This window comes from Leptonychotes weddellii, chromosome 10, assembly GCF_054177405.1.
Source record: "Leptonychotes weddellii isolate Sample4059 chromosome 10, ASM5417740v2, whole genome shotgun sequence".
NCBI classification, from domain to species: Eukaryota; Metazoa; Chordata; class Mammalia; order Carnivora; family Phocidae; genus Leptonychotes; species Leptonychotes weddellii.
Window position 1 is genome coordinate 46,388,538 of NC_138378.1, and position 11,687 is coordinate 46,400,224.

Sequence of the window (11,687 nt, forward strand, 5' to 3'; positions counted from 1 at the left end):
CTCCTGCATTTCGAGTGGGCAGAATTTTAACAAACTGCAGACCCCTGCTCAGTCCCATGGTCTGCCCGGGGGGTGGCTAGGATTCCAGGCAGGGTACCAGTGACAGAGAGCTGCCTCTCAGAGGAGGCTTCAACTTTGAGAAAATCCAGGGAATGAAAACTGTGGCCAGCTTACTTTCCATCCAAATGAAATCCTGAGACTTTTGTTTTTTAACAAAATGCTTTTATTTCTATTTTTTAATGGAATGCATTGTTAGGTTCTTGCATGAAATATCAAAAGGCGTTGATCTTTCCTTTGGTCACAGAAAGGGGGTAGAAAAGATCTGCGGAAGTCAAGCCCAGCAGAAGCCACATGGTGCGAGGCAGTGAAGGGGTCACTTCCGGTGCTGGTGCACAGAGCGCGGAGTGATGATCAGTAGTCATCGTAGTTGACGCTGGCTCCGTGCCTGAAGCTGTGGGGACTCTGGGGACCAATCGCTGTGTCCTCGTCATAGTGACGCTGATAGTAATCATAGTAGTCGTGCCCATTCCGACCTCGGTTTAGCCAGTAAGTGATGTCATCTTCAAATTTCTGGAGAAAAAGAGAAAAATAGAGAACGGATTTAAGGACACACACTCCCCCTCGACCACATCTTATCCCTGGCTTTTCTCTGTGATGGCTTTTCTTCAGTGATTAACAACTCTTCCCAGGAATCGCCTGTCATGATGGTATTCTGTGCTCAGAGGTCAACACAGCCAGCTAAAGAGTACTGATAAAAGCCATTGTCCCCAAAGGAGTACACATGAAGCCCTTGAAAACTTCTGCCCTATGAGTTCTCAATATACCCGACGCTCAAACATTTTTCTCTTTTTTGGGAAATAAAATGGGCATCTCCCAAAGATAGCGATAGCTTGGCCTGACACCCAGGCATTGCACACATCTTACAGACTGCCTTCTCTCCTTGTCCTGTCCTGTGCCTGGCCCTAGTGCACAGAGTAGATGCTTGATAAATGAAATCACCACCACCCTGGTAGAGCCACAGGGACTTGCAATGTTGACCCTTTTATACCCGTGGTTTGACTAGAACTTGCACGGCTGCACTTACTCATTCCACAAATGCTGATTCCATGGGCCCAGCCTGTCAGCCCTGTGCCGGGCACTGAAGGGCCACCCCAAGCAAGTAGGACAGATTCCCTGCCTTCACGAAGCCTACAGTTGCTGAGAGACACATGAAAAGAGACAGTTGCAGTTAGCAGGAATAAAAGGGAGGGGAAGAACTGAAGGAGTGAGAAGAATAGAAGGACTTTCAAGTTTACAGCTGGGGTAACTGGTCTTTGCTATCGATGCGTCTCTTAAAGGAAAGACTAATTCTTTGTCAGTAGTGAAAGTGCAAGATGAATGTGGATGGGCGCTCGCATGTGTTGATGCTGACAACTTGGGGAGAGGTTTGGTGTGAGGCCAAAAAGGCGGGGACAAGAGAGGGATGACCTAGGGGGGTTGCAGGGTATCTAAAAGTTTGGGTCCAATTTTTCTCAAAGTGTGGCCAGTGCACCCCCGCATCCAAATCTCTAAGGATGCTAAAAGTGCAAGTTCTCAGGCACCCCTCCACGCTGCCTGGATGGAATTTTCCGGTGGTTGGGTCGCAGGAATCTATTTAATAAGACTGCCAGTGAACGTGGGTATTTGAGCACTCCCTGAGGCTGGAAGGCCCAGCCTCGCCCATGATGGTGTTCTCTGTGGCCACCCACTTCGGGTGAGCAGTGGGTCAGCCTGTACCATGCTGGTGAGCACCACTCGGCCCCTCCTCTGTTTGCTGAGCCCCAGGGGCTCTGGCATCTGCTCAGCCTGCCCTCCGCCTCTGCCATGAAAGCGAGAATGTTTGCCTTCCCCACAACACTGCAGCTTTTCCCATCGTGAAATCATTTTTCTCCTTGGTTTTTTGCATTTTATAATCGTGTTTGAAGTTTTGGCAAACCTCAGACCTTGAAACATCAAGGTTTTCAAGAAACTAAAGAAATGTTTTGTGAGTACAGAAATAACACAGACTCATACTTTACAAATCGATACGTGGGAGTGGGACAGAGAAAAAGGGGCATCATAACTCCACTGCCAGAGACAACCACAACTGACATTTTGATGTATTTCCTTCTAGTCTCTTCTGGGAATATTTATTTATTTTTTTAATTTTTATTTATTTATTTGACAGAGAGAGCACAAGCAGGGGCAGAGGGAGAGGGAGAAGCAGGCTCCTCACTGAGCAGGGAGCCCAATACGGGACTAGATCCCAGGACTCTGGGATCATGACCTGAGCTGAAGGCAGACCCTTAACTGACTGAGTCACCCAGGCGTCTCTTTTCTGTGAATATTTAGTTATAATCTTATGGATCCTCACCTTTTTTCTGGTTTTGTCACCAGTCATTATTTTAGCCATTTCTCCACATTAGACTCTTAATACCCATTTTCATGGACTGCATCAAAGAAATGCAAATTACTACAAGGACACACCATTTTCATGTTCAAGCAAGTACTTTTTTGTTTTTTTTAATTTTCAGTGAGAATTCGAGGTGATGCTGAAGATGCCAGAAAACTGGTGCTCTCACACGGGACTTCTGGGATTGTGCAATCTGACAGTGCCCAAAGACCCGCAAGTGATTCTACCTTTTGCCTCCGCAACTCGCCTGGGAAGAATGCAATACCAAGTACGGAACAAACTACACACAAAGATGCAAATCACAGTACCTGTCGTTTGGGTTGTTGCGACTGTAAGTAAGTTAATTCATACAAGTGCTTAGAATCCTACCTGGCAGAGTCTGGATGTATGTGTTTAGCTTTTTGCACAGGAAAAAAAATTTTACTTAAGTAGCAAAAAGATAATTAGAGAATAACCAATATATCCAAAGGTTGGGAATGGGAAGGAAATTATAATCCAACCACACGACTGCATTTTATGCAGCCATTAAAAATGAGGCTTCTAAAGAGTTTTTGTTTTTCATCTATTGCGATGTCTTATACATCCTCTACGCACAGTATAAATCTTGGGCCATTTGGAGAAGTACTTCTCCAGCTGCCCCCTCTTGGAGATACTGCCCTTCATCTGTCCCCGTCCCCCTTCTGGCTGGGGTGGCAGGCTGAGCGTTCTCCAGGCTGCCGCCAAGCCTCCAATATAGCACTCCTGCTAGCGCTGCCCTGCTGGTCACTCTGTACACTTGTGTCTATGCATGGGAATCTGAGACCTTAACTCTGCCCCCAGCTACAGTCTGTGATTGTAAACATTCTTTTTCCTTGACTTAGTGAATACATCCACTCACCTCCCTGCCTGGACACATGAATGGAATGGAACCATCTTTACCTGAAAATGCATTGCCAGATTTTCCTGAAAACATCTGCAAAGACCCATCTCTCTTTAAAAAGTCACTTTTCGTCTCTTCCCATTATCCTCACAGGTCTTTGCTTCGATCTTGTTGTTTCTGACATTTTGGGGAGGTAAAGCCGCAAATGTGTTTTGGATAGGTTGTCAGTTTTTTTTTTTTCTTAAGACTTTATTTATTTATTTATTTGAGAGAGAGAATAAGTAGGCAGAGCGGCAGGCAGAGGGAGAGAAGCAGGTTCCCCGCTGAGCAGACAGCCCGATGCGGGGCTCGATACCAGGACCCTGGGATCATGACCTAAGCTGAAGGCAGACACTTAACCGACTGAGCCACCCACGTGCCCCCATTGTGAGTTATTTTAAAGACACCCAAGCAAAACTGTGCAGATAAGTTACATGGGATTCTGGGATGAATTTAAGCCCCGGCCATTTTCTCTGGGATTCCGCTTCCCAGTCATGTTGGGAGAGATTCCCATTTGCATGTGGTCTGATGAAAAATTCCAGCTGATGTCCCTGTATCCCGATGGAGATGTTATCCAACACCTGGGTAGCACTTGGCCTATCATGGGGCTCATCCTTTTTGGAGTGAATTCCGAAGGCTAATTTTCTGTGCCCTGTTTCCCCAAGCCAAGCCTCTGCCCCCACCACACCACTGTGGGGGGAGCCAGGCCTCCAGCGGGAGGAACTACCCACCGCTTCGTCGAAACCCATGTAGAGGAACTGCTGGTACCATTGCTGGACCTCCGGCCGAGTCCGGTCCCACAGCTGCCGCTTCTGGCGCCTCAGGCTGTTCAGGAATTCTTTGGCCTTGCTCTCGTCCACTGCTACTTTAGTCTTAGCCGGAGCAGGTGCTAAAAGGATCAATTCCCCGCCCCCCAAAGCACAAAGCATGAGTTCTTTTCTTATCAGGGCGAATCACTAGTATATATCCTGCACCCCAAGCTCACCCTGCCTAACATGGCTTTGATTTTTACTCTTACATCACATGTGATAAAATACAACCACCTGTCATCAGTCTCCATGCCCCTCGGTAGTAAGCTGTCCATCTGGGTGCAGCCATATCAAGGGGCGCAGGTTAGCCCCCAACTTCTAGGGCACAGGGGAGAAACAAGATGTAGCCCGTCCTCAGCAGCGACTCACCAGGCCTAGACCCCAGGCCTCAGACAGGGCCTGGTGGCATACCCCTTAAGCATTTAGGAAGCAACTGGATGTCTAAGGCCACACAAGTGTATGTTCCTTGCATGTGCAAGCCAGAGAGTGCTGTGCTTGTTTAGGAGACCACGAGGAAAAGAGTGCTGAAACAATGAGCCCAGGCCCAGCTCGGCAGTATAGCAAGCTCACACCCTGGAGAGCCGGAGCAGACCGGGCCACCTTGGGCCACCCTCTGTGGGCCTCATACATCATCGACGATTCAACCGAGTCTTGACAGGTACTGGCCCTTGCTTTAACACTCGGCTTCTTTAACAATGTCTTCCCATTGTGGTCTCAACTGTTTAAAAGCCACCACTTCTGCGGGCTGTGCTCAGGGGAAGCAGCTGTGTCCCTGCGTCTGCCCCTGCTCTCGGCCCCCTCATCTATAAAACTGGACTGGCAGTCCCTTGTTATGAAGGCCGCAAAGGATGATGCGAGTGAAGTGTTCGGTGTGTTCTTTGGGTCACATGGATAAATAGCGGTGGATGTGTTTCCTCATTTCCTGTTCATCTGTGTCTCTCTCAGGGCCTGTTACTACTCTTTTGTACATAGTAGGTGCTCAATATGTGTTTCTAGGCTTGACTTGAATAAAAGCTGAGAATGTACACCAGGACTCGTGATTATCTTGGTGGTCTGCTCTCTCCCACCTCTGACAGGCTGGCCCTTTGAGAACTTCCATCACCCCGGATGTCCTGGAGGAGCGGGCTGCCCGGCACAGAGATCGGGGATTGGCCAGGGCCTGGTGAGTGGCTGGAAATGCTGAGAAAGATGCTGGGAGCTCCCTCAGGACACCCCTGCCCCTGCGAGGGGCCCCAAGTGCCCAGCATCTGGGGGATCTCTGGAGAGCTGACTGGGAAGCATGTGAATAGCACTAGGGAGCTCCACAAGGTCAGGGAGCAGACTGAGCTGGCCAGAATCCCCTTTCAACTGGATGGGGGGGGCGGGGAGGGAAGAATAAGGGATCAAAGGTCTACATCAGAAATGTGGCCACCCTCCTCATTTCCAAGAGATAAACAACTCCTTCATTTTACAGGCAAAGATGACAGTTCCAAGGGAAGATGGCCTTCACAAGACAACATGATTGGTCCAACAGATCTACCTGATTGTGGCGGGCCCAGGATGTGTGTGGCTCCCAGCCTGTTCTGTTTCTACAACATTTTGCTGCTGGCTACCACATTCATCATAGGAGTATTTTCTCACAACAGGTGTTAGTCACAAAACAGTTTTTTCTGTTCCACCCTGCCCGCAAGGGCTAACTGGATATAGAGTACCACAACAGTACTAGTCCGAGTCTACCTCACTAATGGACGTTTTATGTGCTCTAAAGGATACGCTCTAAATTTAGATATGTGCTCCAAAGGGTATCATGGTTCTAAAATACACAGCATTAAATTAACACAGTAACACTGTTTCTTTTATTTTGGGGTCCACACTGACAGCTTTCAGAAAAACAATCTTCAAACATTTACCGGCAATAATATTTACCTAATAAAATACCACACACATACCCACAGAGTAAGCCCTTCAGATCTGCCAACCTTTCAAGGAGTAAACGCTCCCGATGTTCCAAACACAAGACCCCAGGGAGCACACTCAACATCGCCTTTCCCTGTGATCCGTTAAGAATGCCGCCCTTCTCCATGCAGGGTATCCTTACCTTCCCGCTTTTGAAGCAGCAGCTTGAGTTTATTCCCACTTATGCCACCTAATGGAATGGACATAGAAATCGTGTCAGAGTTGCACCGCCCCCTTTAATTTCTCAAGCGCAAGAATCAGAGTTGGAAAAAAATCCCCGCGTGCCCCCATCTCGATCTGGTAACCTGGCGGTTTCACAGTTTTGCTGTTTGCCACGTTCCCTGTCATGCAGGAAAAACAATTCAGGCTGCTCATGGCTCAGACTGGTGACAATTACCGTGGCTGACCAGGGGCATTAGGACTGGAGCAATACCTAGGAGAAATGACATTGTTCTTTCAGCCCCTTGTGTCTTATTATGAGGCCCGGCCACCCAGCATGGGTACCTTCCTGCAAACTTTCCCTTTTCATGGTATAGTAAGTGGAATAGTGTTCCCCCCAAATTCATATCCACCCAGAACCTCTGAATGTGAACTTGCTTGACAAGAGGGCATTTGCAGACGTAATCAAGAATCTCAGTTAACTGTGAAGGAGGTGATATCATAGTGGATGTAAGGTGGGCTCTGAATCTGATGGCTGGGCTCTTTGGAGGAGAGGGAGAGGGTACAGAAAAGGTGGCCATGTGAAGACAGAGGTGGGCAGGCGCCGAGAAGTTACGCTGCCACAAACCAAGGAATGCACCTTAGCTCTTTAAAAATCCAGCCCAGTTTTGTAGCTCGTCTGGCTCCTCTTGCAACTAGGCCATATTGGTACCAGTTGCTGTGATTTTTATTCAGTTCTGAAAGTATTTCTAAGCAGCCTAAACATTTGAATAGAAAATAACATGCCTGGCCTGGTAGGACACCCTCCTCTTCCTGGTGAGCACGTGTGAGGACCGGCAGACACTTTTGCTAACCTTAGGTGCTACGTGTAGGTACAAGGCTTGTTCCGTGAAGGGATATCCATAGCTCCTGGGAGAAAAGCCCGGCCTCCAGAGCATGTTCAGGTATAAGGAGCTGGTCTGGCCCCAAGATGGAGGGGCTGGTGTCCACCTTTTCAGGCAGGTCCTTAACCTTCCCATCCATGGACAGACCCCAAAGCCTGTGTTCGCATCTGCAAAGGTACAGTTTTCTGGGAATAGGAGCCATAGATTTTGCCAGACTTTCAAAAGGGTTTGGGACCCAGATAAGATTAAGAACTGCCCCCTACTTAAAGAATATACTATGTACTTGGGGGAAAAAACCACACTTGTGGCCAAAGGTCACAAATTGGCTGCCCACAGCTGAGCTTTACCTGCAGACATGTTTGAAGAGCATACCCACTGTTTACAAAATTTTGAATTTGAATGCCCCTGGGCCCAAGTCACTCAGCACGCCCCATGGTCCATAAAGAGCCATTTCACCTATTTGCTCTCTGTAGGCATCTGAATTTGAGCGCTACCCAACTGCCTTTAGAGTAGGTACATCAGCCAGGAAGCATGGTTGGGAAGAATCTCTAGGAATCAGAAATTTTTTTTTTTTGGCACATCATACGTTTATTACCAACAACCCTCTCAACTCCAAAACTGGGCACAGGGATTAAAAATAAAAATACATCGCACTTCTCATTAAAGCATTACTAGTAACTTTCACTAAAAATGTACAAAATTTGTTAAAAATTTACCAAGCCTTCAAATGATTTGATTATGGATATTTATAATACATACATTTTAAACTATGTTAACTGATACAGTGGAATACAATTTGAAAAAAAATGAGTCAGCAAATGGTTTCCAGAAACACCCCTGGGCCATAGATTAGGGCATAAACTAAGGTTTCCAACACCTTGGCAGCCACTCCAAAGATGGGGTGAGTCACCCCAAGAAGTTCCCCATCAAGAGTAAATAAGCAGAGATAAGCACCTGATGGGGCTCCTGTTGAGAGGATTATTTAATTGGAGTGGAGTGGGACTACACTTAAAGCTGTACTTCCCATCGAATCTTAAGAGTTAATAAAGAAATCTATGAACATATTTGCCAAAGCAGACAGACACTTTCCATGGCACAAATATTAGCATTCATTAATATCTTAACACTGGTCCATCTCTAACAACAGCGTGGCACACACAGAATTAAGTATCGTCCCTCCATCTGTTTGCCTCTGTAAAAGCACTCAACAATAAATGAATGAAATATGGCCTGATGTTGAAATAGACTTTGGATTCAGGCATTTGCAATCTTGTTGCAATTTCTAGCAGCAAATATGTCACTACTGTTCTAAGAAATGAAAGCCTTGCCAGATCTCGGCTGTACAACGGAAAGGCACAGAAAAATCCTAAATTATGAATTATTGATGTTGCCACTGTGCCAATTACTACACACTGAAGTATAAATAAATATTAATACATGTGATCAGACACCACACTAAATTTGTTTGAAGAAAAAAATGAACAAATGAATAGCTGTGAATTTTTTTTCCTATAGTATGGATTTGTTTTTTACCCCAATATCATCAGTCACTACTTCTAGGTTGATAATAGGCACTCCTGAATTTATTAAACCTGACATTAGATCTCCCAGCGGATGCAGAATTGCAAGATGCCCTCCTTTAAAAGGGCTAACTATTAATAAACTGCTCAAGAAGGAGCAATGATCATTTTCTCCATTAAATGTTTTTGGGTGTCGTAAGGAGCCAGCTGTGGGACTTGATGTATAAAGATTTTCATTTTATGTCATAAGAACTTTCACATTCCAGCTCAATGATGATAATATTTTAACTGGCACCTTTCACCTTGTTCTTGGTATGAATGAAATAAAATGCAAATCTGAAAAGGAATGGCTTATAGCAGGTGCTCACTCCTTTTATTCAGATGTGCTTCTGAAAATGGGAGGAACAAAGTAGTAGAGGTAGATCAATCATGTAGTTTATTAGCCCCTCCTGTGGTTGTAACTTAGAAGGAGAGCAATTCTCCCCACTGGAACAGGTCCCCGGCTGTTCTGGCGACCTGGGGCTTTGGCCTCAGGGCTCCTAGGGCAGGCTTCCTCCCTCCCTTTCACCAAGAGTTTGCTTTTCCATACCTGTTTTGAATAAGCAAAGCAATCAAGGGTGTCTTCCATGGTCATTAGCCATCTACTTTGTAGGGGGAAGAGTACCAGTCTCCTGGTCTTGGGCAGGCGATTCAAGCCTCCCCGCCCTTAGCAGGAGATCTGGGATCACCATATGCCTCTCAAATGTGCTCATGCAGGCCTGAGGCCACTAGTGAACCCTAAAGGATCCTACAAGTGGAAGGTAGTAGGGTCAGGACAAAACCATCAGGTGGGGTCTGTGGACCCCCAGGGTTCAGATGCCTGCACCCCCTCCAAACTACTTCATTTTGGGGATGTGTATGAATATGCTCATTTTATAGGGAACAAACCTGGAATTTTCAACCGATTGCCTGAGGGCTCCACGAAGCACAGAAGATTAAGTATTTCTCCTTTAAGAGCGTTTCCCCCATCTGGGATGTGAGGCCTGGGCACAGTCTGGCAGACCTGGAACCTGACTCAGTTGGTTAGGGAATTGCCTGGAAGGGCATCTCCATAATGAAGCTTTTGGGCTTCCCTCAGTCCTGGAGGGCCCCCACCGCTGATAGCTCCCGTTACCCCCTTGCTCCTTGCATTAGGTCCAAAACACTTCTTGCCCCTCCTTCGGACCTTGGCCCTCATTCTTCCCCAAGGTGGCCACGCAGGGCTGAGACCCTGCCCTTGACCCTAGTACTCTGTCTGCGGACCCAAGCACGCCACTCCCACTTGTGCAAGTGCAAAACCCAAGACCCCTACCACCCCTTGGTACTTGCCCGGGCTCGGGTTGGGTCCCTCTGCCCTCACTCCATCACCGATCTCCGTCCCCGCGCCCTGCCGTCGCCCCACTTACCTGGGCCCAGGCACAGCAGCAGGAGCAGCGCCAGCGCGGTCAGGGCCAGGACGGTGGGCCGCGCGGAGGAGGCGGCCATGGCTGCAGCGGGAGGGCAGGAGGGAGACGCGCGCACCGCGAGCCGCCGCGCGAGAGGACTGGGCGAGGGGGGATAGGGGCGCGGGCAGGCCGGCGCTCCCTACATCCCAGCCGGGGCGGGACCGGCAGGCCGGGCGCCGAGCCAAAGGGCCGCGGGCCAAGCGGCCGCTCGGAGCGCCACCGAATCCCGCGCCCCCTGCAGCCCCCTCACCCCGACCGCCGCCCCTCGGCTCCAAGGCCACGGACGCGCGCGACGCCGGGGTCAGGGGAAGGGATGGGGAGATGGACTACCCGGGCCCAGCTCAGGTTTCTCTCCTGCCTTCCCCTCGGGCCGGCCTGGCTCGCGGACTGCTCGCTGTCCCCCCTTTCCCCTCCGCGCTAACGCCGCCCTTCCTCCCCATCCCGCTCGCTCCCGGGCGCGGGGCCCTGCTCCTGCCTTGGCTTCTCAAGTGGCCTTTGGAATTTCCTTCATTCCGGGCGCTGCGCTTAAAGATGCCTTTGGCGGTGCTGTGTTTTGTAAGATTTTGAAAGACTCCATAGTCTGGATTCAGAACTGCACCCCGCCCCCCAAACTACTCTGATAGAAAAAACCTTTCAGAAACCAGGGACCTGGTGAAGTCCGTAGGTGTTCGCAGGACAAATGGGCCCCTCTGTGCGCCCCGTAATGTGTGCACACTTAGAAGACACTAAAGGGAGGCCCAGTGAGACGGCAGAAGTGCCAGCGCCGTACCAGGCCTGCCCCAACACGGAGGACACACGAACTGGGCACTGTGGGGTGGTGGAGGAAAACTAAGCCAAAGTTGTCCCAACCGACCTCGAGCTGGTCACCTGCGTTTACAAAATGGCCATGATGCCACATTACCTTTAGGGGCCCTTCCTACCTAAGATCTGCTCTGAATTCAGCTAGATTGCTTTTCTTCAGCTGGTTTCTCACTCTTTATACCTTCCCGTGGTCAGTGTTTACCATTCTGCCATAGGATTGGCTCTCCCTGTGATGCAGTTGGCTTTCCCCAGCAAGCAGTGAGAAAGGAGCACCTTCATTCTGAGCTCTGGGAGGCAGATGGTGGCCGAGGGAAGAGAAAGTGTGAAGTGTGTCACAGAATCACAAGGACCTATGCCAGAGAGAGCCTGAAAGGGAGGGTCACACACCTAACGACTGTAGGACCAGAGGAATCAGGGAGAAGGAGAAAAAGCACAGTAACAAAGGTGATGGATTTACTTTAGCCCAGGGATGAGACATTTATTAGCAGGAAGAAAACCAAAGCAAATACAAAGCCAGTGTTCTGTTTGGATTTGTTAGGACATATATTAGAGATGTTAACTATCTTGTGGCCATCATCCCCTCCACGCTCCAAATCCCCAACGGGATTTGCTTCTAATATAACATTTAACTTCTCCTCTCATAACTAGGGTCTGATCAGAAATGAATTCATGTAGCCATAGGAAGGACAGTCAGTGGCCACGTCCCTGGACAATTTCCTTTTTCTGTCTTTTGGATGCAGACCTACATTTCCTCCCCTCACCCATCCCTTCCCGTTTTCAGATGAAAATGCAGAGCAGTGATTTTATT

General features: G+C 48.6%; 1 protein-coding gene across 2 annotated transcripts; it reads right to left on the reverse strand.

Annotated features, from left to right (window-relative positions):
- Positions 1–200: 200 nt before the first annotated feature.
- On the reverse strand, positions 201–10,244 carry ECRG4 (ECRG4 augurin precursor). Of its 2 annotated transcripts, XM_006746685.3 has the most exons (4): positions 10,040–10,242; positions 6,195–6,242; positions 4,040–4,197; positions 201–570 (listed from the first exon to the last, which is right to left on the reverse strand). In XM_006746685.3, the coding sequence occupies exons 1-4, from the start codon at positions 10,116–10,118 to the stop codon at positions 412–414; spliced, it is 444 nt and encodes a 147-aa protein (XP_006746748.2). In that variant the 5' UTR covers positions 10,119–10,242; the 3' UTR covers positions 201–411. The 2 variants fall into 2 exon arrangements, with proteins under 2 accessions (XP_006746748.2, XP_081689440.1); XM_081833314.1 differs by lacking the exon at positions 6,195–6,242 and having other exon boundaries at positions 10,040–10,244.
- Between the last annotated feature and the right edge of the window lie 1,443 nt (positions 10,245–11,687).